This window comes from Apis mellifera, linkage group LG8, assembly GCF_003254395.2.
Source record: "Apis mellifera strain DH4 linkage group LG8, Amel_HAv3.1, whole genome shotgun sequence".
In the NCBI taxonomy this organism is placed as follows: Eukaryota; Metazoa; Arthropoda; class Insecta; order Hymenoptera; family Apidae; genus Apis; species Apis mellifera.
The window spans coordinates 6,358,791-6,385,874 of record NC_037645.1 but is presented as its reverse complement, the minus strand read 5'-3'; the positions used below and the strand labels follow the sequence as shown (position 1 = coordinate 6,385,874).

Sequence of the window (27,084 nt, the reverse complement as noted above, 5' to 3'; positions counted from 1 at the left end):
ATAGTGATAGTATTTCATTATATTGGTTCCTCATTTTAATAGAAGTAAAATGTGAAATAAAATCTAAATGGATATTGTATGAAAATAAGAATAGTTTATCACGTTTACGCTTAATATGGCAGCAGTTAGTCTTTTCATCAGCTTCTAATTAAGGAAGCCCTTTTCTGGTCAACAACTTCTCATGTATTAAATCTAGATATATATAACCTAAGGGAAAAAAGAAAATAAGATTACTCGATTTTTCTGTACTAGATTACTAGATTTTGAATTATACTTAGGTATAAGTAGAGAAAGATTTTATCGCCTAGAAAATTACTAGTTATAACTGGAAGCAAACGGAAAAACATAATTGAGATATATATATATAAATTGAGAAATTAAAAATAGTTAAGTTAATTTTATTACAGATTTTTGAAAAATTATTACAGAATCATATAATTAATATGAAAACGTTTTTCTATTCAATGATTAAATATTTAAATATTTAATAATAAGATAATAAGAATTTAATAAGAAATAAAAAATTTTTTTTTCGCCGTAAATTGTCTGTCTTTTTCTATCAAAAAGTTCGAATAAATTTAAACAATAGAAACAATAGAATAATAGAACATTCGCGTGAAAATACGAAAATAGTTGAAATTGGATGGTAAAAGAACCATTTCTCTTCTCTCTTTAGTAATTCTCTTCTTCTATTGCTTTGCCGCTCTGTTTGTCCCGTATCGACTGTGGCTCTTCAGCTCAATCAACAATATCGACATATACTCTCGAAATATAGAGCATAGAGAAAATATCTCTTTCCTCCACGCGGTCAAGGAAATGGACTCTGATTGCTTAAAACAATTCCTCTTAAATGATGCTTTTTAAACACGAAAGGTTATTGGGATAGATGAACATGATAAAATTTGTTGAAACATGAACGTTGTTGAAACATGATAAAATATGTGAAAAAATGGTAAAATGTTTTTTATAGTAAAATTTTATTTTGAATAAAATATTGAGGTAATTTTGGAGTATTAATTTTATATTTTGTTTAATAATATTCCTATAATATTTAAAAAAAATTATAATTATATAATCTTATACATGCAAAAATATATGAAATTATTATTTCTTTTTTTTTTTAGATAATTTTTCTCATCATTTTCTCACGAGATTAATTAATCAAGCATTTTTTTTATAGATATTACTTTATTGTTAAAGTACGCTTAAATCATTGTGAATTCTCATTTTTTCATGATGCTGCACATTAGATGTTAATAGAAATTTAAAACTGCAATAATTAACAGTTATTAAATAGAAGTCCGTTTGTAATAGGATGAAAATAGTATTGTGAGTAAAAATTACGTAAACACGATGAATGAATCAGGTTGAACTTTCAAATGAAAAACGCAGAGAACGTTCAGTTAATCGCGAGATTCGCTATGTGATGTGTCGATTTTATTGTTGAATTCCGCTTCATACCGTTTTATGATATCGTAAATTACATATTGCGAAACATTGTAAGTGTTTGCATCGACGAGACACGTTACGACAATCTTAGAGAGATTAATTATACATATATATTATATTAAAGTAATTTTTTATAGATTATTTATTAAAAAATGAATAAAGATTTAAACATTTTTAGGCAATTGCAAATATTTAATATTCTTTTTGAAAATAGCTGATCCATGAAAGAATTTTTCCATTTTTAAAATTTTTAAAGATTTATACATTTGTTTTGTAAATTAAGTTTCATTAAATAAATTTTATAATTTATAATAATGTTAATTTCTTTTTTGTAACATTGATTTATCTAGCATCGAACCGCAAGTGAAACCGAAGGAAAATAGTGAAACTTTGCGCAGTACGTGTGCGAGTAACTAGAGGGCAACACGAATCGATTACTATATTGCTAATGGCTTATTTCACTTAACACGCCTTTCCGTGGTGAGCAAAATCGCTGCCTAGAGTGGTGTGGTGCGATTCAAGGTTTTGCACGTTAGAGATTGACAGGGAAGAATGAAGCTTCGTGGTCCGTATCAGTAAGGGGAGGTTGGTTTGTATGCCAATTTGTAATCCGTTCTCGACATCAACACGTAAACTGTCACCAGAAGGTAAACGGGGTGTTCTCTCTTTCTGTGTTTCTCCTTATGTCTCTGTCATCGCTCTGTTTCTTTTCCGCGGTCGGTGTTATTTTTAGACAGACTATATCGTCAATGTTCGTTCAATTGGTCTGTCCCGTTACACTGTTTCTTCATTGTGACATCATTTCGGAAGAGAGTGTCTAGCACTTTTATTGTCGTCTATCATCTCTAAGTAATGATTCATTTGTTGAGGTACATAACCTCAAAATTATGTCAGCATTCGATGACAATCCAGATAAGATCATTTATCACAAATTTTCTCTTTTTTTAAATTATATACTTTATTATTATTCTATCAGATGATTTTTTTTTCAATTTTAATACCATATCAATCGATAATGTTTGAATTCATTGATTTCAATTTCCTATACAACTTTTCAGAAATTTTCTGATCTCATATATGATTTTCAAACTGAAAACTAAAAGAATTATTTTTTTAAAGCATTTTTTTGACATTAAAATTGTGCAAAATATTGTATGTAATATTGTATTATTGTATGTATGTATGTATTATTTCGAAATTTTTTTTTTAGTTGTATTAATTATTTATAATTAAAATTATTATTATGTATGGATAATTTTGTCATGAAGTTTTGTTGTACAAATTATTATTTGTACAAATCATAGATTTTTTATATTCTGTATATAGATATTTTATACTAATGATAATATAATATTAACTTTTTCAATCTGATTTTTTTAAAATTAAAAATGTGTATTAATATAATTATGACATAATATAATACATCTCTATAAATAATTATGACTCATATTTATCATATGTTATTATATGTTAATTGTTTTTTTTATCAATCTTTATATAACAAATTAATAAAATTTAGTCCATTTCCAATTTAAAAGTTATAATTAAAGATATAAAAAGATTTACAATGGAATAAAATTTCAAGATTGTTTGTTTTTTTGTTGTAGCTATTGGTCCTCCAATTTCCTGGAGGCCAGTGGTGTCAGTGACACCAAAAAATAATACGAGTTGCTAGCGTGAAGAAGTATAGTAAAGTTGGCTTAAGCCAACATCGGTGGAAAAAACAAAATGGCAACAATAGATGGCAGACCGACCCAATATGGTATCAGTCTTAAGCAACTTCGTGAGCTCATGGAGCTCCGAGGACGTGAAGGTGTCACTAAAGTCAATAGCTATGGTGGTGTGCAGGAGATTTGTAAAAAATTATACACTTCACCTAGTGAAGGTAAGCTTTTTTAAATTTTTTAATAATTCAAGAGTATTTAATTAAAATATTTATATATAAACTTTTGTTATAGGTCTCAGTGGATCAGCAGCTGATATTCAACATAGACGAGATACATTTGGTTCCAACCTAATACCTCCAAAACCACCAAAAACATTTCTACAATTAGTGTGGGAAGCTCTTCAAGATGTTACATTAATTATCTTGGAAGTAGCAGCATTGGTTTCATTAGGTCTTAGCTTTTATCATCCAGCAGATGATGAAGAAAAACGTAAGCATATATTTCAATATCTTTTTAATTATTATTTTTTATTATATATAATTTTTAAGCATAATTAGATAACAATTAGATAATAATTTAAGAAATATATTAAACATAGAGAAAATAAAAAAAATAATTTTTTTTAATTTTTTCAGCTTTAATAGATGAAGATGAAGCAAAATATGGTTGGATAGAAGGAGCTGCTATATTTATTTCTGTGATCTTGGTGGTAATAGTAACAGCTTCCAATGATTACTCTAAGGAAAAACAATTTAGGGGCCTCCAAAGTCGTATAGAGGGGGAACATAAATTTTCTGTCATTAGACAAGGAGAAGTCAAACAGATTTCTGTAGCTGACATTGTTGTTGGTGATATATGTCAGGTATATCTAAATTTTATATTAGCAAAAACTAATATTTAAAATTAAACGGACATTCAATAAATCAAACATTTATGATTTACGATTCTCTGGTTAACTCGAAAAACCCATATTTGAATCATTATAAAATCAATTTAATAGATATATTTATATATTTTTAAATTTGACAACATCTCATGAACTTGTTTTCATGTATGAGAATTTGTTAAATTATATTCATAGATAATAAATTTTGGGATATGAATATTATTTCACCAAAAATATAAAGGTCTTCTTTAAATTGGAATCTATCTATAATTCAGATAAAATATGGAGACCTGCTGCCAGCAGATGGTATCCTTATACAAAGCAACGATCTCAAAGTGGATGAGTCCAGTTTAACCGGAGAGTCAGACCATGTTAAAAAAGGAGAATCGTTCGATCCCATGGTACTCTCAGGTGAGGGTTCTGTTTAACAGATCGAACATTAATATTAATTACTATTAATATTAGAATGGCGACTACAATGATTTATGTTTTAAAAGGTACACATGTGATGGAGGGTTCTGGAAAAATGTTAGTTACTGCAGTAGGCGTTAACTCGCAGGCTGGTATTATCTTTACTTTGTTGGGTGCTGCTGTTGATCAACAAGAACAAGAAATCAAGAAAATGAAAAAAGGTATGTAAATTCGATTTCAATGCGAAACAATCAATGTAAATCTATTTGATTAGATTTGAATATTTTGGGATGACATAAATTTTAAAATTATCATTTTGAAAATAGAATTTTAAAAAAATAAATTTAATATAATTATTATTTTAGTTATAGGAAGAAAGGAAATAATAAGAATAATTTTGTTTTCAAAATGATAATATATCAAGTTTATTTGTGTCACTATAGTATTTTAAAAAATTAATCAAAGCTCGTTACTTCTCTCCTATAGAAAATGCTAGAAATTTTAGTCTGGATAAAAGAGATTTAACTAGTAATTGTTTTAAAAGAGTAGTAGCGGGTGTTATAAAGCGCATGGCACAAAATACGTAAAAGAAACGTAGACGCATGGAGTTTATTTTTGATTGATGTGAGAATATTTTATTGTGAATTTAATTTTCCAATTACTTATGATATTTTTATTTTCCTTGGCATGCATTTGCAGTATTTTATCATTTTATTATTAAATCATTTGCCAATTTCTTTTTCTTTCTTTCTTTTTCTTTTTTTTCAAATATGTTTATAGCTTTATTGTTATTATATTAAAAAAATTTATTTACAATTATTAAACAAAAAAATTCTTATATAGTTTAATATAAAATAAATAATTTAAGTAGTAAGTAGAATTTTTAAGTTAAACATTATAAACATTATAATTTATTAGTTATCATTATTGTATGCTAATTGAAACTATTATATTATTAGCTTATCATATCATGCTTATTTTTTTTTAGATATTTAAATTAGTCTGCATTTAATTGTAAATCTTAGTATCTCTATTTTATGTCTGTCTATTTATCAAACTTTTCCATTGAATAAGTTAAACATATTTTTTATCATTACTATATTTAGATCAATTCTTACTATGAATCAATGTATTCATTTCATAAATTATTAAAATAATTTTTACAGAACATGGAATAAATAAAATGAAACGAGTAATTTGGATAATAGGAAGGTAATTTTATGAAAAGATAGATCGAAAATATAAATTATAATTTGTTGATTATTGTAACAATATGTTGACAATTTGTTGAGAGATTTCATTTTTGAGAAAATTGATTTGAAAAATTCATGATAAAGACATTTATTTGATATTTTATCGCATAAAATAATATAATAATTATTAAAAATAACGATTTATTATTACAATATGAGGGATATGAAATAAATATTTTTAATAATAAATAATTTTAATAATTGACCAAACAATTATTATAATTATTTTTTTCATTGCACAAAATATCAATAATTGTCAAATAATATTTGAATTTTTATAATCAACTTTCTTAAAAACAGAGAATCATTTCTTATTTTTATATATTATTAGATGCTATTTTTCTATATAATATTTAATATTAAAAATTAGAAATATAAAAAATTTTAATTTTTAAATATAATAACAAGAATCGATCTTATTGCTATTTATAAAGAATTAAATACATTTAAATCCAATACTTTTTTATGATTTATGCTGTTGTGTATGTATGCACAATTTGAAAAACCTTTGAATGTTATATAACATATTTTTATAAATGATTAATGACAAATACAACAAAATACGGGTTAGTATTTATAAGAGAGAAATAAATTCTTCTGTGCTGTTCATTTATAATAAGCACTACGTTAGGATCTATAAGGATAAAGTACACGAAATTGAGATTAAGAATGAAAGAGAATTTACAAATATGGCGTAATGACTGGCATATTATATTTTTAGATAGATTGCTAATCAATTTTGTTTTGCATGCGTTTTTTTATCTAGAGGCTAAGAAGCAGCGGAAGAAGAAGTCATTAACAGGTGAATAAAGTACTACCATAAATTATTACTGTTCATTATTTCAATGTTCAATATTTACATATATATTAAACGAGCACGTACGCGTATTTTTTTTCCTCTTTTTTTTTTTTTTTTTTCTTTTTATTTTTAAATTTTAATTCACTTGTTTTTCTTTCTTTCTTTTCTTTTTTCTTTATAGATTGCGTTTTATTTTTCTAGAAAGTGCACATGACACAAAAAATTTTCAAATTATAATAAAAAATTTATAAGAGAATTTCCGATTTTAAATTCTTGTTCTTTATATCACTTTGTCTATTCTGTTTATTGCACTATACATATACATACATACTGTATATGCATATGCAAAATGTTTTAGGACAGGTGATATAAGCGAGCAGAGAGATTTTACATGCAAAAATGAGTTGGAAGAAAAGACTATAAATTGTAAGTCGTTTGAAACTTCATCTTCGAGTAAATCAAGTTTGAAAATTTACAATTGCATATAAATCAATTATCGATAAGAGATTATTCTACATGTGAAAATAAGTAAAAAATTTTGAATAACATTTTTATCGTTTAAGTCCTCGTTTTTTTTTTTTTTGTTTATATATATATATATATAAAATTGAAATTAAAGATAGTTTCAAATTAGATTTTCTCGAAAAGTAATCTTTAAATAGAAAATTTTTATTCCGTATTTTTTACTGTATTTATTTTCATATATAGAATAATCTTTTTTCAATAATTTATTTATATCTCATTAAAAATTGACCAAATTTATATTTAACAAATTTTTAAACTTGATTTTACTTAAACTCGAAAACGAAGTGTCAGATGAAAAAATATTATTTCTTTTTTTAACTTATCTTTCCATGTAGAATAAATTTTCATAGAGAGATATCTTGTATAGTCCGAGTCACATGTGTTATCAAGTTGTCTTCTCCAAAATTTAAAAATATTATAGATATTGAGATGATTTATTTATTTATTCAATTAGAGAGTTCATAAGAGTTTAATCATTTAATAAGACAGTTTTGAAGAGATTCAAATAATTGTTTCTCTCTCCAAAATAATATTTTATTTTTCCTTTTATAATATTATTTTCAATTATTATTTATATGAATTTTTCAAGAAGAAAATAATAATAATTATACAAATTTCGATTTAGATTGTTGTAAAAATGAATATATATATATTTTTTTGCAATTGAATAGACAATATTTTGGACATTTAATATAAAATAATTCTCTAATATATTATAATAATATATATTATATTATTATAATAATAAATATATGTAGAATTTATTTTGAATGAAATTTTTCAAATCTAAAGAATAAATCATTAAAAAATTTGTTTCAGCTTAAACCCTATATAAATCATGTAATTAAAAAAAACAATTATATCTATTATATGTGATTTTAGAGAAAACAAATTATAACATCTTATGTGACTTATTCTGTATACATATACATATACATATATATGCAATACGAAGACTGTCTTATGTTTTTTAAAAATCAATCTATATTTTTTCTTTCACTTCCATTCTATTTCATCTTCTTAGTATGCCCTCGTATGAAGTGAATGAGGAAAAAAAAAAACATGAAAAAGTAGAATCGTATCTCATCCGTGCTTCTCTGTACCTTCTGTTACATTTGATTCTGTGAATGCTTTTAAATAGCAATGGATTTATGCATATTTAAAGAGGAATCCTAATCGCTACTATACACTTTTGTATAGCTTTTGATTATTTTTTTTGTAATGCTCTCTCTCTCTCTCTCTCTCTCTCTCTCTCTCTCTCTCTCTCTCTCTCTCTCTCTCTCTCTCTCTCTCTCTCTCTCTCTCTCTCTCTCTCTCTCTCTCTCTCTCTCTCTCTCTCTCTCTCTCTCTCTCTCTCTCTCTCTCTCTCTCTCTCTCTCTCTCTCTCTCTCTCTCTTTCTATTTTATACACTTTATAATTATTTTACGTGTCTATGTTTCTTAACGTATAACATGTTATGCCTTTCGATTAACTCGTATGATTATTATCTCTCTTTATTACCGGCTTATATTATTATGTCTATATTTCTTCTTCCCTTTCTTCGATAGATACTGATCACTAACTATATACTAGTCACCAGTATCGTTTAATATCTTAATATTAGTTGAAAGATATGTAAATGCAATATATGTAGTTATAAATGTATCATAAGGAAACTCGATTCCATTATTTGCCTGATTCTTCTATTCATCTATAAATGAAATTAGTTATATATGTTAGGATTAAAAATCAAATAATCCACGTTTTCCTAGTTTTCCTGTCTTCGAAATATTATTTTTAAGTCATACATATTCACAGTTTTACAATTAAGTACCTCTTATTATTGCTCGGATATTCAGACTTGAATAAATTGAATAGCAAACCAAAATTCGAATATTTCCAGTGTTTCCAGATACGAAAGTAAGATTATTACTAAGAATTCGAGTTATAGTAGAGTTCTAATATGAACCCTTATCTTAACATTTTGACACGGTACTTATTCGTAATAAGCTCAGTTCCAGAATCGATCATGAGCTAAAGAGCTATTCTTATTTTTATTTCATTTTTCTGAACAACAATGAATACAGAAACAGTTAATGAAAAATGAAAAAAAGATTTGAAATTTAGGAAATACTATTTTCAACTAGATTCAAGGATGAAAAAGATAATATATATATTGAAAAAATCGAGCACATGGAATAAGTACTGAATTCATGTGAGAAAAAAAAAGAAAAAAAAAGAAAATCACGCGACATATAAAAATTAATTAACGAATATAAATAAGAAAAAAAAGGGAATCGAGCTTCAAACAATAGTTATAAAGAAATTTAAATACGAATGTGTATGTTACTAATGAAACAGACGAAGAAATAACTGGGAACAGCCATGTGAGCGCAGCCAAGCCCGAACCTGCGGAGAACCATCATGCAGTTAGCCACGCACCTGAAGGAAAGAAGGAGAAGAGTGTTTTACAAGCCAAGCTAACTAAACTCGCCATACAAATCGGTTACGCCGGCTCGACCATAGCAGTGCTTACCGTTATCATTCTAGTCATTCAGTTCTGCGTTACCACATTTTACGTGCAGGGGAAAAGTTGGAAAAATACGTACGCTGGTGATCTGGTGCGGCATTTGATCATTGGTGTAACGGTACTTGTAGTTGCCGTTCCCGAAGGTCTTCCTCTAGCTGTTACCCTCTCCCTCGCTTATTCCGTTAAGGTAACTATTTATCAAATTTATTATCTCAAAGTTAGAAATATAGTTTGAAAAGCATTTGATAAAATCGATCAAAAACATGCTCAGTTGAACACTTTGAAAATTTACTATTTTTTTTTCTATTTTAAATTAAATTTTTTCTTTGTTTCTTTTTAAAAATTAACTTTTCAGTATATATTTTATTTATCGCTGAAACTTATCGTTGATAATTGAAGAATTTAATTTTCTATTTGTGCGTAGAAAATGATGAAAGACAACAACTTGGTGCGTCATTTGGATGCTTGTGAAACGATGGGTAACGCGACGGCAATCTGTTCGGACAAGACTGGTACCCTGACAACCAATCGAATGACCGTTGTTCAATCGTACATATGCGAAAAGATGAGTAAAATAACCCCGCAGTTTTCGGATATCCCGTCGCATGTCGGAAACTTAATGGTTCAAGCTATTTCTATTAATTCGGCGTACACATCCAGAATAATGCCTGCGCAGGAACCTACAGATTTGCCGCTTCAAGTCGGCAATAAAACCGAATGTGCCTTACTTGGATTTGTAATAGCCCTGGGCATGAACTATCAGACGATACGAGACGATCAACCTGAGGAAACTTTCACGCGGGTGTACACGTTCAATAGCGTTAGGAAGAGCATGTCCACCGCCATCCCGAGGAAAGGTGGTGGATACAGGCTCTTTACCAAGGGCGCTTCCGAGATCATCATGAAGAAGTGCGTTCATTTTCTTTTTATATTTCTTCTTAACGATTATTCATTCCAGATTAATTATTTCTCATCTATATTCATGATGTCAGATATAGATATATATGTTAAATATTAAATCTTCATAACATTTAAATTAAAATTAAATTTTTATTATTAAATTTATAGATTATCCCATAAATTTTTAATATAAAAATTAATAAATTAATATAAAATTTAATTTATTAAAATATTTATATCTAAATTAAATTTATTTCTAAAAAAAACTAGATATTAATAAGTTCGTTTAACATTTAATTTCTAAATTTATATTTATAATTTTATTATATACAAAAAAAATTATATAAATTTAGCTTCCTTATTTTCGAGATATTTAAAATTATTAAATAAATTTTAATCAACCCTGATACAAAAGGTACAAAAATTATTTCTACTTTTTTACATTTAAATTTTCATTTACATTACTTTCAACTATAAAATTTATAATTATTTCAAAATAATTAATTTAACTAAATAAATTTATACTAAACCTTTATATAAAATAATTAATAAAAATAACTTATACAAATAATTTTATTAATAATTTTAATTATAAAATTTTAAAAATTCTTTTTAATTCTTTCACTGTAAAAGAAATATTATATCTGAACATCTATCTAACATATATATTATGAACAAGATATTTCAATTAAGAATTACTTTGTATAAGCACAATGATTCATAAGATGAGATTTTAAAATTAAAATTCTTGTCATTTGTTTCTGTGATATCTTTTAACATTTCTTTGATCTTGATATGTTTTTTTTTCTTCATTGTTCTAGATGTGCCTTTATATATGGTCGTGAAGGTCATTTGGAAAAATTTACCAAAGAGATGCAAGAGCGTCTGGTAAAGAACGTGATCGAGCCGATGGCGTGTGACGGTCTCCGTACTATCTGCATCGCGTATCGCGATTTCGTTCCTGGAAAGGCAGAGATTAATCAGGTTCATATCGACAACGAGCCGAATTGGGATGACGAGGAAAATGTCGTGAACAATCTCACGTGTTTGTGCATCGTGGGTATCGAGGATCCGGTACGGCCCGAGGTGCCGGAAGCTATCAGGAAGTGTCAAAAAGCAGGCATCACTGTGCGAATGGTGACTGGAGACAATATAAATACTGCGCGTTCCATTGCATTGAAATGTGGAATTTTGAAACCGAACGAAGATTTCCTGATCCTCGAAGGGAAAGAGTTCAACAGGAGGATTCGCGATAGCAGTGGCGAGGTACAGCAACATTTGTTGGACAAAGTGTGGCCGAGGTTAAGGGTGTTGGCTAGATCGTCACCTACAGACAAGTATACACTCGTGAAAGGCATAATCGATAGTAAAGCGAGCGTGAGTCGCGAAGTTGTTGCTGTAACCGGTGATGGAACGAACGACGGCCCTGCTTTGAAAAAGGCTGATGTCGGTTTTGCCATGGGTATAGCTGGCACCGACGTCGCCAAGGAAGCTTCCGATATCATCTTGACGGATGATAATTTTTCGTCGATCGTGAAGGCAGTTATGTGGGGTAGAAACGTCTACGATAGTATAGCAAAGTTCTTGCAGTTTCAATTGACCGTCAATATCGTCGCTGTTATAGTTGCTTTTATCGGGGCATGTGCCGTGCAAGATTCCCCTCTTAAAGCGGTGCAGATGTTGTGGGTGAACTTAATCATGGACACATTAGCATCTCTTGCATTGGCCACCGAAATGCCTACGCCTGATCTTCTTCTTCGTAAACCCTATGGTCGCACGAAACCGCTCATTTCCAGGACAATGATGAAGAACATTCTTGGCCAAGCTATCTATCAGTTGACTGTAATTTTTATGCTTCTTTTCGTTGGTAAATATTACTGTTTTTTATCGTTTTATCTATACTTTCTCTGTCATTTTGAATCCAAAGGATATTAAATAAGTTCATCATTCTTTGCTAACGATATTAATAGAAGAAAAAATAGTTTAAATCAATATCAAATTAATATTTTAAATGATTTTATAAAATTTCTTTTTTTGGATTTTAAGATGAACGAAACGGTTACGCTCTTTCAATGGCGAAATATGTTTAATAGGTGATAAGATGCTCGACATCGAAACAGGCCGAGGAGTTGCGCAGGCTGGTGGCGGTCCAACGCAACACTTTACTATTATCTTTAATACATTCGTCATGATGACACTTTTCAACGAATTTAACGCTAGAAAAATCCATGGTCAGCGTAATGTCTTCCAAGGAATATTCACCAATCCCATCTTTTACACTATCTGGATCGTGACATGTCTATCGCAGGTAAATTATCTTACAGAATGATTTTCCCACTCAAAGATAATATCATATCGGTACTTATGATCTGATAACTCATCATTTCTCTAATAAAGAGCCGATGTTAAGATGATTGTGTATGTATATGATATTAAAAAAAAAAGTAATCTTTTGGACGATGTGAAGGAATTATCTAATATTTATAACGATATATATATATTAAGACTATCATTAAAACTATGATTATGTATATGACGATATTTGTATTTGTATTTGTTCTCGTTCTCTTCATTATATATGAAATTAGGAATAGAAATTGATATTGTAGAATATTAGAAATCTTAAATATCACTTTGATATCATCTATAGTGAAATCTAGCATAGTATAATGTAGATTTTGAATCTATCATAGAAGAATTTATTAATAATTGTTTTTTAGCTATCTGTCAATAATTATCTTTTAGATAGAATATTACTTTTTTTCTTCTGTCTAATTGAATAACAAAGATTAATAAAGATTCCAGCTAAACAGAAACGGATGCAAGAGAAGTCTCTTTACATTTGGGTGATATCGCAATTATTATTTCTTGTATCCTTTTAATAAAATCCTACGTCTGTTTTCTAGGTAGTTATCATACAATATGGTAAAATGGCGTTCAGCACGAAAGCTCTCACATTAGAACAATGGATGTGGTGCCTATTCTTCGGAGTCGGTACTCTATTGTGGGGCCAAGTAATTACAACTATTCCTACGCGCAAGATTCCTAAAATCCTTTCGTAAGTTATTATAAACATATTCACGTAAAAAGATTACCATTTTCTTTAGTGTCTAGATGATAAGAGATACTTCTGTTCGGTTTAGCGGGCGCAGCCTTTGGCCTAATTTTAGATAAAAAAAAAAAAAAAATAATGGTTTCGCCCATGTTGCGTTCTCGAGCAAAAAATATTTTAGAACGATATTTTTTAATTACGTATTCTTTTCGATTTCTCTTCCGTTTTTATCGTATAATTTTTTTTATTATTTTTTTTTTCTTCTAATTTTTTTTTTTTAATCTGAAAGTCAAAGAGAACATTGAAAATCAAATATATAACGATCGCTCTGAAAAGCATCTAGGAGGTATGAATTAAACCAATCCATATTACTAATTAAATTAAGAGAATGTAAAATGGGAAGAAGTGCAGATTTTTTCTTACTTTCTTGCATTGTGTGACGCGACAGGAACGCGTTACATTAGGATACATTAAATTTCTTGACTAATAATAATAATATGAAAACTTTTTTAATATGAAAGCTTTAAGAATGAATTTAACAAGCACGCATTAACGTGTGCCTTGTTTATTATAAATTGATTGATAAGTTTAAAAATTGAAAGCATAATCACAATTTGAGTTCTAACGGGTTGTCATACGCAGCTTCTACGAGATCTTCCTAACATACACGACAATCGCCTTTGCATGAACCTTTTTATCTCAATCGAATTGTTTATCGAGGAAGATTTATTATTATATATATATTTATATTTATATATATATATATATATCTAAAAGGTATTTAATAATTAAATACGATTCTTCTGCGTTTATCTATTGCGTACGAGTAATATAAAAATCTCTTATTAAAAAATTGACAATGGATAATAGTTGTATAAAAAATATTGTATTAATTTTATATGTAATTCTTGAAAATGAAAATTTATGAAAAATGTTCCCTTTCTTAGATATTATATCTTAGATATTAATCATAGGAATTAATTAATTTCTATTTTTCACATAATTGTGTATATATTTTCTCTAATATGGAAAAATATTCAAATATTTATGTACATATATTATTAGGGACAATATTTTCTGTTATACAACGAACATCCTTCGTTATTATAAGCATATTTGCATATAATTTATGAAATATAAGTGTAGCAACATCTATAGTGAAAAGACACTACCAAGATAAGTATCATTAGTATTGGTATCGTGTAAAGGTGTAATAGAAGGGAGATATGCATCGTGGAACTCATATTAATTATTATTATTGATATAGCTGTATATGATATATCGTAGCGCTTCTATTGGTTTATGTTTTCGCTTTTACAAATTCCTTTTTCTATTGCTTTTGCTCGTCATATGTCTTTCACTCCATACTAATATACATACGCTTTACGTAGCATGCTCCTTAGATGCTCGGATATATTGAAAGGAATTCAATTTAAATAATGACATGATGAACACTGTGATTTGAATTGAATACATTGGACAAGAATGATCGCGCGTGCTCAGTTGTTCCCTCGCTCCCCTCTTCTTGTAATTTTACGTTAATGCTGGCCAAATGATAAAATGTTCCAAGTTTCTTCTGTGAAAGAAACTTTGAATGTTCGAAGATAGAAAATTGAATAAGAAAGTACCACAGTATCTGAATATATAGATTGTATATATATATATTTTTGAATTATAGGTATAAGAAGTTGAAAATTATTCTACAGAGAATGAATAAAGGATTAATCTGTATTGACAAATAATTATTCTCCGACAATCTGTAAATAAATAGAAGATAAAATATATCCTGGGATAATTTCATCGATTAACTATTGATCTATATTTCAGCTGATAAACTAAATGTGAACGCACGACACTTCCTGTGATATGATCTGTGTGCATGATCCAAGCAATATTACTCTGACTGCTGACAAATAATGTACACGGATTGTTTGAGGACAATGTTTGTCAGTATAGACAGGTCTTTAAAACATTTTGAACTCAAAATTAATGGAAGAAATGAATATTATAAGAGAATGTTATTAAAGTGTCATAAAAAATTCAAAAAGATATTTAAGGATATCTGGAATATTGATATATTATTATTGTGGAAGTAAGAATTCTTGGAAATTTGTTAAGCATGTATTTATTTATTTAGATACTGTAGTACGTAGAGTTTATAAAAAAATGAGTATTAGTTTGCTTAGTGGATAGTAAACTGTTACTCGTGTCTTGTCTTAAAAAAAGAACTTAAACTTCAATATTAGTCATTGCATGACTGAAGATCCTTCTCTGACGTCTACGTACTTGTTTGTGTGAAAGAGTAACTAATGAAAACAGCGTTTTGACGATCCACTAAATATTCGTCACTCACAATATATCACACACGTATTGTAATATATTTGCGTTTTTTGTTTTGGTGCAAGGGATCTCAGTAGCGTGCTTGAACTTGAGTTCAAGTTTATAAACTTTTGATTCCGAAGTTCTCATGCAAAGCTGAAAATTCGGAATAATTAGAGTTATTATTATAATATAAAGCGGTATTTTTGCGCTTAGCGCTTTATCTGTAATCACTCTATTCTCTTGTCGGAGCTGTTTCGACTATGTTCTTTCAATAACTTATAACTTTTTAACTATTTATCTCTGTCTTTCTCTCTTTTTTTTTTCTGTTTCTCTATCTGTTTCTATGTCTATACATTTATATATATATATATATATTTCTCTCCTTCTTGTTTGTCTCTTCCTCTGGTTTCGTTCTTGTTCTTTCTCGATCCCCATTTCTATTCATCACACGCACGGAGCCGAAAACTTTCTTCTTTTCAAACCGATTTTTTTTTTCATTCTCTTTGCATTTATTTTTCTCTGTCCGCTTAGGTCATCTCCCAATTCGCAAGACGAGGTTAGGGAATACCTTGCGAATTGGGACTAATAATAATTTTCGCTGCTCTCGCGTTGAGCGCACTAACAATATGATAAAAAGGCAAAAATAGAAGAAAAGAAACATTTGAGAAAAATAACATAAGCATAAATTGAATAAAAGAAATGGTTATCAATGTATACATATACATATACATATATATATGTATAACTGGGATGCTTCTGTGTGGTTGTTCTGATCCGCAATAAAAACAAGCACGTGTTACAATTATGGAAAATGAAGTAATGAAACACATGCATATAATAATATGGGGTTCTATTTCTCACATCTTTTAATATTAATCTTCTGCATTCGCGCTTTGTTGAAGCTTTTACTGAGCCATTTGTTGTAGGATATATATATATATATAGAGAAGTAGTTGCGGATTTTTCTTGAGCTTTACTTGAAAAATTGTCCCTCCTTTGTACAGGTAACGGAGATCTTGCATCTCCCTGGATGAAATAACAGCACATGTAACAGAGGAAACCAGAAATTTTACATATACGCCATTTAAACTCGTTTCTGAGTAAAAAAAAAAAAAAAAAGAAACGAACCAAAAGAAAAAAAAAGAAGAATATGTTCAGAAAAAAAAAAGTCAAATACTAAGATCTCACACTTAATCTTAAAATTTATCAGATCATGTGGGCACCATTTCCTCAAAACGTTTTGATCCTCCCTCTCATTATCATTGTATTTATTTTTTTCACTTTTTTTTTCTTTTTTTTTTGTCAATTATATTTATATCGCTGTCGCCCTTCTCCTAACAAGCTCAAAAGTATCTCTTTTGTCATCATGCACATCACATGCTACATAGATATCATCCATACATACGATCGTTTTTCATCAGAAGAAAGCCGCATTTATCGCTCACTTTGTCCGCATTGCACCTCACATTGCATCCCCTCGTTCGTTGGCTCATTTTTTTACACGTCGCAACATTTTTCTTGTATGTGTGCATATATTACTGGTTGTTTCGTAGTTGCAGGCCTCTTGAAAAAACAATTTTTCAATAATACACGTTATTTACTGAAAGTAAAATTTAAAGAAATAAAAAATATAATGCATATAATATATTACAATGTAATAGAACATATAAATAAGTATATGAATGAAGACATGTAAGACATATATGCAACGTAAAAAAATGAAAGTAAATTTATTTTAAATAACAAAAACCTTGTAATCATATTGAAACTCGGATATCTGTTATACGTTTAGCAACTCTGAAACAGCCTATATGTCTCTCTGTTCGTTTGCTTTCCTTTCTCAGCCACTTCTGATCACCGTTGTGCCACTGTCAGTCGATTATCCACTAAAAAAGAAAGAATTTAAATTATTATATTAGCTAGCATCGTCGACACCGTGAAAGAAATAACGTGGTTAGGTATCCAAGCTAAGGAGCGAGGGGAAAGATCGTAGAATTGTGAAAATTTTTGGTGCAGTGCGTCGAGGAGCCGGCTCTACGCGTCATCAGTCAGCCAAATCTTAAAAAAAAAAAAAAAAAAAAAAAATCAAAATCTTTCTCTTAAAAAAAAAAAAAAAAAAAACCTACTTTGATTATAGACCATGTGTGTAACAGGGATCGAGTGATGAAGAATTGGTTTCATGTTTTTTAAAAACAGATGGGGCCGCGGCCAGCCGGATGATATCAGTGCGATCAATCTAGGAGATGAGAAATTCGACCCTGACTCGGATAAAAAGCCGCGCGCAGGACAAATTCTATGGATCCGTGGTCTAACACGACTACAGACACAGGTAACTATCCCTATCTCTCACTCTCATGCCATCGCTCGGAAGTCAGCGTTCTCTTGGGTTCCCCTCTCCCTGTTCCTGGGATAAAGTTAAACAATAATACGAGAAAAAAGAGAAAAAAAGTAACAAGATGGTTTGAAAAAAAAAAAAAATATATACAGTCGCACACGCGACGTTCCGATTTTTTCTTTCTTTGGCCTCGGTTCGATGAGTCCTCCGTCGTTCTGGCTCCGAATTCTAGGCGTTTTCGCCACCAGTCGGCTATATTCAGCATTTCTTTGTTGAACGACATATATTTGTCATCGACCGTATTACGACAATAACAATATTGTTGATTATTATTGCATATATCATCATGTTGTTCTCTTTTTAACTATCTTTTGCGCAGATGGGTTGTTATATTGTGAATGAATCTTCACAGAGAAGAGATTAAGAAGTAATGAAGAATTGAAATTGAAGTTAGTTTGTATCTTGGTTAATACTATTTTTAATTATTCATGAAAATTGTTTATTTTTATTATTGGATTGGAGAGAATTATTGGATTGGAAAAAATAAGGATATAAGGATTGTTATATCTCTATAATTAATATCAAGTGATATTAATTAGTCAGTTAAAATAATATTAATTTGTAAAAGTGATCCATGTTAATATTTTAATTTTGGATTTACTGTGAAGAAGCATTCATACAGTGGCATAATCTGTGCAGGCGTATAATCAAAAAATATATTATATATGTATATTTGTTTCACATATATACGTTTTTTAATTTTTCTCATTTAGTTTTTTATGTTTGAAAACGTTGTTTACCTTGGTTTGCATTTTCATTTGAGTTCTTTGCCGTGTTACCTCGATGATGCGTACCTCATGTTTTAGCCCTTTTGATCTTGCGATATATCCTGCATTAGCTACAGAAAAAAAAAGAAAGATTAACGTTAAATCGTGCTCTCCTTATGTTGAGGATTGAATTGAAGAATTACAAGTTCAATCTGATTATTTGTTTCAAGTCATTCTCTCTATTTCAGTATTTGTTTCGGTATTTAAATCTTTTATTGGATTTTCTAAAATTCATCAGAGCTTTTTATAATCTGTTAGGCATTATTGTTGATTTTCTTAATCCTTTATAAAATGAAATAAAGTTGGAATGATTAATTTCCTTAAAATTATAAGTTTTTATAAATCTTGAGAGCTTTTTATCTTTAATTTATTTAATTATATTTTAATTATATAGTATCTAATTGTATCATATTTTATTTATTTCTTTTCAGATTATTTTATTTTTCATATTGATATATTTATAAAGAGTTAATGAATTTATTGTCACTTGATTTCAGATATTCTTTCAAAAAAAAAAAAAAAAAAGACTCAAGAAATTTAAAAAATCCAGATACTATAAGTTACTAATATTATTTTGTCTCATTTCATAATCTCTTTGACATTATGTCTTTCCATCATTACTATCATAGCCATGTTTTTTACAGGATGTACAGGACTTGGCTTCTTTATTAAATATAATCATACTTCTTAATTTAGCAAATAAAATGAAAGAGGTTAAATTAAGGCATGAAAAAATAAATGATTAGATTAATCAAATTGGATCAATTGATCTTTATTCATTATTTTATGTAACAGGTTTCTGTTAACCTCTGTTGCCTTATTGGCCATTTTCAATAAAAAAACATCTTATTTTAACATAAATTTAATTAAGTGAAATATAGCAATTAATCTAATAAGTTTTAATTTAATTAAAGGTAATTATAATTTACCAGGGACGAGTAAGACATAAAAGTAGTTACAATAGACTTCTTCAGCTTGTATCAGTTTCAGTATTATTGGCTAATTATTTGAGATCCTTAAAACCTAAGCATATAGATATTTTAGATAGTTAATCATTAGTTTGCCCGATAGATAGAGATAAAAATTTGATGATTTAGAATTGAATTTGGCTTAAGCAATCTTCAATCCATTTCACTATCCTAAAGTTCAATTTGAGCTATTCTCTTCTTGCGAAGTAGATTTTGATTCTTGGAGACAATGTCATAGAATTGAAGGAAGTAAGTGCTTTTTATTTCTATTTAAATATTAATCCAAAAAATTATGAAACATAATAATATAAAACAAATTAAAAAAAAATCTGCTTTGGAATAAATTATTTTAATAATAAACTAACATTAAAATTCTCTTTCTAATAAAAATTGAGATTTAAGTGGAACCCTACTATAATAGATATTTTGTTGAGATTTTTATTAATTTAATGATATATATATATATACGTAAGTTATATATATAAGTTAAATTAAGTGAACAATTAATATAAGAAAATTTGTGGAGTTATTTAACATTTAAAAATTTAGGAATCGATGCTCGAGCGAGAGTCGGAAAAGGACAACCCTTCTTTATCAATACCGTCTCTCGTAATTTTTTGTTTTTCCTTTTATTTTTTTATTATTTTATTTTTCTTAATGGGAACGGGTTAAAACTGATGAAGCTAGCGCATACTTGACCATACTTGTGACTCGTGATCGTGTAAATTTCTTATTTTACACTATTACGTTGCTACTGATACTATATTATTAAAATATCTATTGGACATACGATAAAGAACTTGTTAAGTGTTAAAATATTTAATCGATTAATATTTGTTTAAATTATTTAACAGAATGATCGCATAGTCCAAAGAGTGAAAAGGAAAGAGAAGAGTAAAGTTTAATCATGATAATTTCTACTTTCTTTATTCTGTTTACTTATACTTCACTTTCTCTCTTATTTCCTTTCTTCTTACTCTGATAACACTATTCTTAATCTAGCACAATGGTAAAAATAGAATTGAAAAAGATGTTTTATGAAGCAACAATTACACATACATACACACACACACATATATATATATAATTATATATATATATATCTTATATATATATATAAAACTATACAGAATATAATTTCTTAAAGAAATTACATTTTTGAAATTATTATAAAAACAAACAAAGAAAACAAAAAACAATATTATAGACCCACTCAATTAAGCTAATTACGTAAATTGAATATGTAACCTACTTTCAGACGAGCAAAAGAACTCTGGTGCAGAATGTATCTGTGACAGGCAGATCCCCCTCTCAGGATTACTATATGGTTAGTCCGCAAGTCCAATCTCCGCACTGTTTGACCGTTCTTAAATATTAATTCTTTATTATTATTATGATCTGATTTTATTTTCAATGGTTTTGTTTTTTTTTTTTCCTTTTTTTTTCTTTTTTTTTTTCTTTTTTTTTTCTTTTTTTTTTTTCTTTTTCATTAACCAGTTTAAGTTTTTCTTCTTACTGGTGCTTTATGTTTGACGTACTTCATTACTCTTTTATCCAAGTCTATCTTTATCTCTATTAATCATTACTTTCTTTCTTAACACCAATTTAAATTTACTTTTATTTTCATTTGTGTAATTAATCTTTGAAATTATGTTAATTTAATTTATGGCTTCTTAGTTTTATGTATAATTTGTAATTTTTTTTTTTTCTTTTATTTTCAGTTTATTTATTCTTATTGATTGTCTGCCGTTTCAACATGTATTTCTCTCGCCTGTCTTTATCTTTCTCTCTCTGTTTCATTTCGTCGCAGTTCTGCTTGCGAATCGCGAGCTTCTATTCGTTTCGTTCGCGCAAATCATGCTATTTTCTTATTTTATTTTCCGCAGTGCGACATAGCGAAAAAAACATGACATATATTGGATAATTTTCTTGTCCCTTGTTCCACGCTGCTATTTTTTTCTAATTGTCCCTATCTACTTTCTGTATTTTTCAATACGTGTTACTTAAATTAAGATCAGTCACTTTGTTTCAGTTAACAGAGTTAGCTAAGAAAAAACAGGACAAAAAAGATAAGTCTTGAAGGGAAGAGAATTCTTTAAACACCAAATTTCAAACCTAATCCTGCCCTACCTCGAATTTAACCAGCACTTTACTCCAGTATTAAATTTGAAACAGAATAAGTATTACAATAGGTATTTAAATTTCAATCATATCAGATTTAATTTTGAAAGAATTATAAGTAAGTGTTTTCTGTATTTTCTTGATATTTTTCAATTAGTTATAGAAATATTTATATTTATATTTAATTTATATTTAATATTTTTTAATTAATAATATAGAATAATGAGAGGAACGTTTTGTATCTAATGAACATATGTCCAATCCCATCTTGAAGGAAATAGATATTTGCTATTGAGCAGTGTATTAATATTAATATAGATTATATAAATTGTAACCTTTTTTCTTGTATTTGCCTCATTAAAACTTTGTTATCATAAAAGTGACATATGTTTGATTACATATGTTCTTTTTATTATTCAGTGATATTTCCAGTATAATTAATCTGTAATCTTGAAATAATTGTATAATATAATGTAAAAATGGATTATTGTAATAATTCTTTTTTTAAATGCAATCAGTAATATTTATGAATTTACAAAACATAATTGTCTATTACATATTTTACTAATTCATTTATTATATTTTTATTAATAATTGTGCATTCTTAATATCTATACTTTTCTACTCTTCTCTTCAAGTACAAAATGAAAAGGAATTTTTTATATTTTTTTATTCATATGTTTCATTTGATTTTATTAATTATCTTTTGATTTTTTTCATTTTTATTTAAAAAAGAGTTTATTAATCTTAAAATTTTAAAAGACATTTTTTTCGATATCCAATTTTAAAGTTTTTCTTTTGCGTTCATTTTCATTTCTTATTCTTTTTTTTTTTTTTTTCTTTTTTCATTGATTTTAAGGTGTTGCATGCACATTTGTGCGTATGTATGTACGTATATAAGTTGCCCGTATATACGTGTATATACATAAATATATGTATATATACACACGTGTATGTAAAATGCATGCGCGTATGTGTAAGTACGTGTATATATATGTGTATGCGTATATATGTGTGCGGAACACACATACACGCGCGGCAAGGTACGCTTTTACAATTCTTTTTTCTGTCTTCGTTTCATTTCATTTATTAAAACACTCGGTCATTTTGTATAAGATATTTAAAATTTAATATAAATGATTTTGAAATCTTCAACTCTCCTATAATATATTCATATAAAAAATATTATTACAGCTATACATTATAATCCCTCTTCATAAAACTTTTATAAACAGAAATCATCATATCTTCAAAAATAGCGGAGATATACATATTCTTTAACAGAATCATCGAAGTGATTTTTATTTTATTTATTTTATATTGATTTTTTTAATAATGTATTTATTTAAATTTCTATATCTCTACGAATTTCTTTTTAACTTATGTCATATATAATTCTTTCATATTAATTTTTTTTTTTGACATTTAGAAATTGTTTTGTATGTTGTAATATATTATCAAATGATTAATGATTTTTTATAATATATAATTTTATGATATGAAAATTTTTATGATCTTTATAAATGAATTTGTATTTATATAGTCTCACTATTTATTTTTTAAATAGGTATCTAATTTTTATTCCACTTTTTTTTATCAATAAGAAACAAAAATATTTATTAATAATTTTTATAGAAAAATATTTTTATGTTTATATATAATTTTATTTTTCAATATCTTGAATTTTAAAAATACTAATTTTGTTCTAAATATTTTATATCAATACACGAGCCAATGCATCATGAACAATTTTCACATCATTTCTAAAACAGCTTTTAATTTCTTTTTCTTCAAAATAATGAGGAATAAGACAAATTTCTTCTTTAATGAAACTTCACACAAATATATCATTCAAATACTACTCTTACAACAAGAAGCTTCTACATATAATTGTAGAAGTAATGTAAGCTTATGTAAAGCTTCATCATCTTCATTATTACCACTATTATCCTACATAATACATTATATTAACAATTTGTGACTTTTATATACCCAATATAGAAAAAAAAAGCAGCTACGATGATTCTGAACTTAAATGCATAGACAACTTTTCTTTTATGGAAGCTTATCTACAATTGAAACGTCAACACAATTTATTATGCACTCAGGAATTAAGCAGCCTCAGAGTACCTTGTACGTGTGCTATGCGTGTGAATTGCATGCAAGAATTTACGCGAAGGAATCTACTGTGTTAAAAATAATGTGTAATGTGAGTAACTGTCAAACATGACTTAACCAGATCACAAACCAACAATGACACGCTAATTGCATTCTGTGTGATTCTCACGGAAAAAGCATATATTATATAACTTGGAATATATGTGTGTCCAGTTTATGGATACCAAAAATTCCATATGGCTGATATTTGCTCCTTTTTATCTCTCATTTCTGCTCTTTAATCGTTGCAGTGTGTGCCAGTCTTGCTGTGATATACCATATTATTAACGTGTATATGATGGATGATATATATCATAATGCATCATATGTCTAATTGATGTGCGTGTGCTGTTGAATATAATGAGATGTACATGCACAAGTCTGTCTGTTTATCTATATGTTCGTCTCTATCTGCCATGTACATGACAGTCGAAACTCTTATTAATAAGGAAAGAAAACTTCAAGATACTTTGACAATCAACTTTCATCTATACACATATAAAATCTTAAACATATGATATATTAATGTTACAGACATACATAAAGAGTTTTTTACAAATTTAAGGCGAATGTGCATTTATATTATACAATTCTACTTCCTTTGGTTGAAAAAAAAAAGGAAGAAAACTATCAAAGATAGTCTTCAAATCAAAGGAAGCTAAGAATAATTAATAATAATCCTGGAGTTTCTAAATGAAAATTCTTAAAACGGTTGAAAGAATAAAATTAAAAATATTGAATTGTTTTAAATAAATTTATCTCGCTGAAGATTTTTATGATTCTTCACTCACGACTCTGATTAGTTTCCAGGTTGCTGATCATATCATTTTTTTGGAGTTATAAAAACAACTGGCCTTTATCTCAAAAATATTTGCATGCTGCAATTGGCCATTCAATTCTATGTCAAGCTTTTCAAGCTTTGTTCATTACACAAAGGTTCGAGTTACTTTGTGTATCGTTCGATCTTGATGATATTGAGAAATAATGAAAAATCCTTATGATTTACAAATATAATCAATTCAATATTAATCCACAGTATTAAGATCGATTCTCAATTCTTCAAGAGCCGATATTCCAAGTGATTTTCGATCCTAAACACGAGCAGCTAGCACGAAGCCTCGTGTACTTCAGGATTCTCTTCCCTTTTATACACAGAAACACTTATATATATATATCTGCAAAAAGACACATTAAGAAGGCTCTTAATAACTGGGAACTTGACTAACAAGAACGAAAACCTCAGAAAAAATAATCTACAATAACAGATACAAAGAAACAAAACCAAATAGTAATAATAATAACAGAGATACACATAAGTCAGTATGTATCAGGAATTATAAATACTGACGCAAAAAAAAAAAAAAAAAAAAAAAAAACACGCCTAAAAAGCAATGATATTATGGAGAGGATAGAAATTAAAACTTATGGTATGATTTGTGGTTTGTTAGCCAGCGGAACCCATTCGGGAGACTGAGGTATAACGGGGCGGCACACTTGCTCGCCGCCACACTTATCCTGTCGGAGTACAAACAAGTACGTAGCTCATGTAGATCGCCTGCCGTTAATAATACGTTATATCGTCAACTTTGCCATACGTACGCATACACAGGACGGATTGTCGACGTACGTACGGTGTGCTGAGAGAAACGTCGCTATCGAATCTTGTTCATCAACGATAAATAATGTATAAATAATGATAACCCCTTTTGCTAATGTGATTACTTCATCAAAAAAAAAAGTTAATTTTATAAAGAGAAATATTAATTATAGAAACTATTTAATTTGAATTGTAACTCGTTTGAAGATAAAGAGTTGCAATTTGAAGATAAATAGAAAGTTTTAAAGTTATATTTAAGACATGGATATTAAAACAGATATTATGTATTTTATTGATTATTTGTAGGATTATTTTTGGAAATTTAATTTAATATTCTTAGAGAAGAAAAGCTTAAAGAAAAAAAAAAATAATAATATATTGAATATAAGAATAAATACTGAGAAATATTTGAAATTTATTTATAGCGAAAGGGCCTTAATATATTCTTAATTAATATTATCTGGAGAAAAGAAAATTTATAGTGAAAAGCAATTAAGCAGGAACGAGGGCGACGATTCCTTAGTACTGATGCAGTGAACGATTTTCGTCACACCACTGTGTTTTTGTGTAGTGGGTATGAGCTGGTCGGTGGAATCGATGAAAGAGCCTCTTATGCAGGTAGACCACCGTCCACCCGCCCTCTTTTTTCAGTAGTCTATAGTTGTCTGATATGATTGTGTGCTGCGTGTATTTTCCTCATATTGTGTCATTTTCATACTTATTCTCATGATATAATAATAATATGCAACTGTTAGAACAAGAAAAAAAAAAAAAAGAAAGAAAAAAAAAAGAAAGCGAGTATTATTTTTTCGTGGCGATTGTAGTAAACCTGTTTTTAAACACGACCATCCTTCTTTTGGTATCGTACGTATACTCGCACGAGGATTATAAATATATCTCGACAAGAGGTATTTATTCAGCTTTTTAAAAGTTCTGCCTGGTCGAGCAGAATCTCTCCTCTCCCCCTCACTCTGCTGCTTGCGTTTCTGTATGTGTTTGTTTCTCCCGCCGCATTCTATTTTCTGGCTGAAGATTTCGGATTCCGGCAATTTGTGAAAAGTCTTCTTTTTAGAACATGTTTGCAAGCGTGCGATCGCGATAACCTGCTTTGTCTTTCTGTTTTTGCAGATAATCTTTAGGAAAAATTTTCACGATGTATAACCATTTGTCAAAAAAAAAAAAAGAAAAATATGTCCTAGACCTTTCTCTCTGTCCCGTCAGAACAGTTTCTCTCGAACGAATACGTCTCTTAATTTTAATCTTTCTTCAATCTCATATAATCCTCCTTGCCTCCTTCTGTGCCAT

General features: G+C 28.3%; 1 protein-coding gene and 2 long non-coding RNA genes across 19 annotated transcripts in view; 2 read left to right on the top strand and 1 right to left on the bottom strand.

Annotated features, from left to right (window-relative positions):
- Positions 1-27,084, top strand: part of LOC551261 (plasma membrane calcium-transporting ATPase 3) — a 63,122-nt gene that overhangs the window by 18,435 nt on the left and 17,603 nt on the right. For 4 of the 16 annotated variants that reach the window (XM_026442114.1, XM_026442115.1, XM_026442111.1 and 1 more), the window contains 12 exons: positions 3,057-3,334; positions 3,408-3,605; positions 3,752-3,978; positions 4,278-4,413; positions 4,500-4,634; positions 6,433-6,468; positions 9,332-9,687; positions 9,925-10,409; positions 11,222-12,267; positions 12,494-12,708; positions 13,307-13,458; positions 17,971-18,103. In XM_026442114.1, the coding sequence (XP_026297899.1) occupies positions 3,178-3,334; positions 3,408-3,605; positions 3,752-3,978; positions 4,278-4,413; positions 4,500-4,634; positions 6,433-6,468; positions 9,332-9,687; positions 9,925-10,409; positions 11,222-12,267; positions 12,494-12,708; positions 13,307-13,458; positions 17,971-18,103 (3,276 nt within the window). In that variant the 5' untranslated portion in view covers positions 3,057-3,177. Of the gene's footprint in view, positions 1-1,398; positions 1,500-1,799; positions 2,097-2,180; positions 2,319-3,056; positions 3,335-3,407; positions 3,606-3,751; positions 3,979-4,277; positions 4,414-4,499; positions 4,635-6,432; positions 6,469-9,331; positions 9,688-9,924; positions 10,410-11,221; positions 12,268-12,493; positions 12,709-13,306; positions 13,459-17,970; positions 18,104-21,162; positions 21,232-21,936; positions 22,059-25,630; positions 25,716-26,350; positions 26,963-27,084 lie in introns of those variants that run through there. The other 12 variants (XR_003305091.1, XR_003305093.1, XR_003305092.1 and 9 more) reach the window with 10 other exon arrangements.
- On the bottom strand, positions 14,687-21,930 carry LOC102655462. 2 transcript variants are annotated; one of them, XR_003305095.1, is made up of 5 exons: positions 21,157-21,930; positions 18,910-19,007; positions 17,525-17,660; positions 16,963-17,337; positions 14,687-16,800 (listed from the first exon to the last, which is right to left on the bottom strand). It is a non-coding gene; the product is annotated as an uncharacterized LOC102655462 (long non-coding RNA). The 2 variants fall into 2 exon arrangements; XR_001703852.2 differs by having other exon boundaries at positions 17,180-17,337.
- Positions 23,681-25,564, top strand: LOC113218922. Its single transcript, XR_003305096.1, has 2 exons — positions 23,681-24,234; positions 24,434-25,564. It is a non-coding gene; the product is annotated as an uncharacterized LOC113218922 (long non-coding RNA).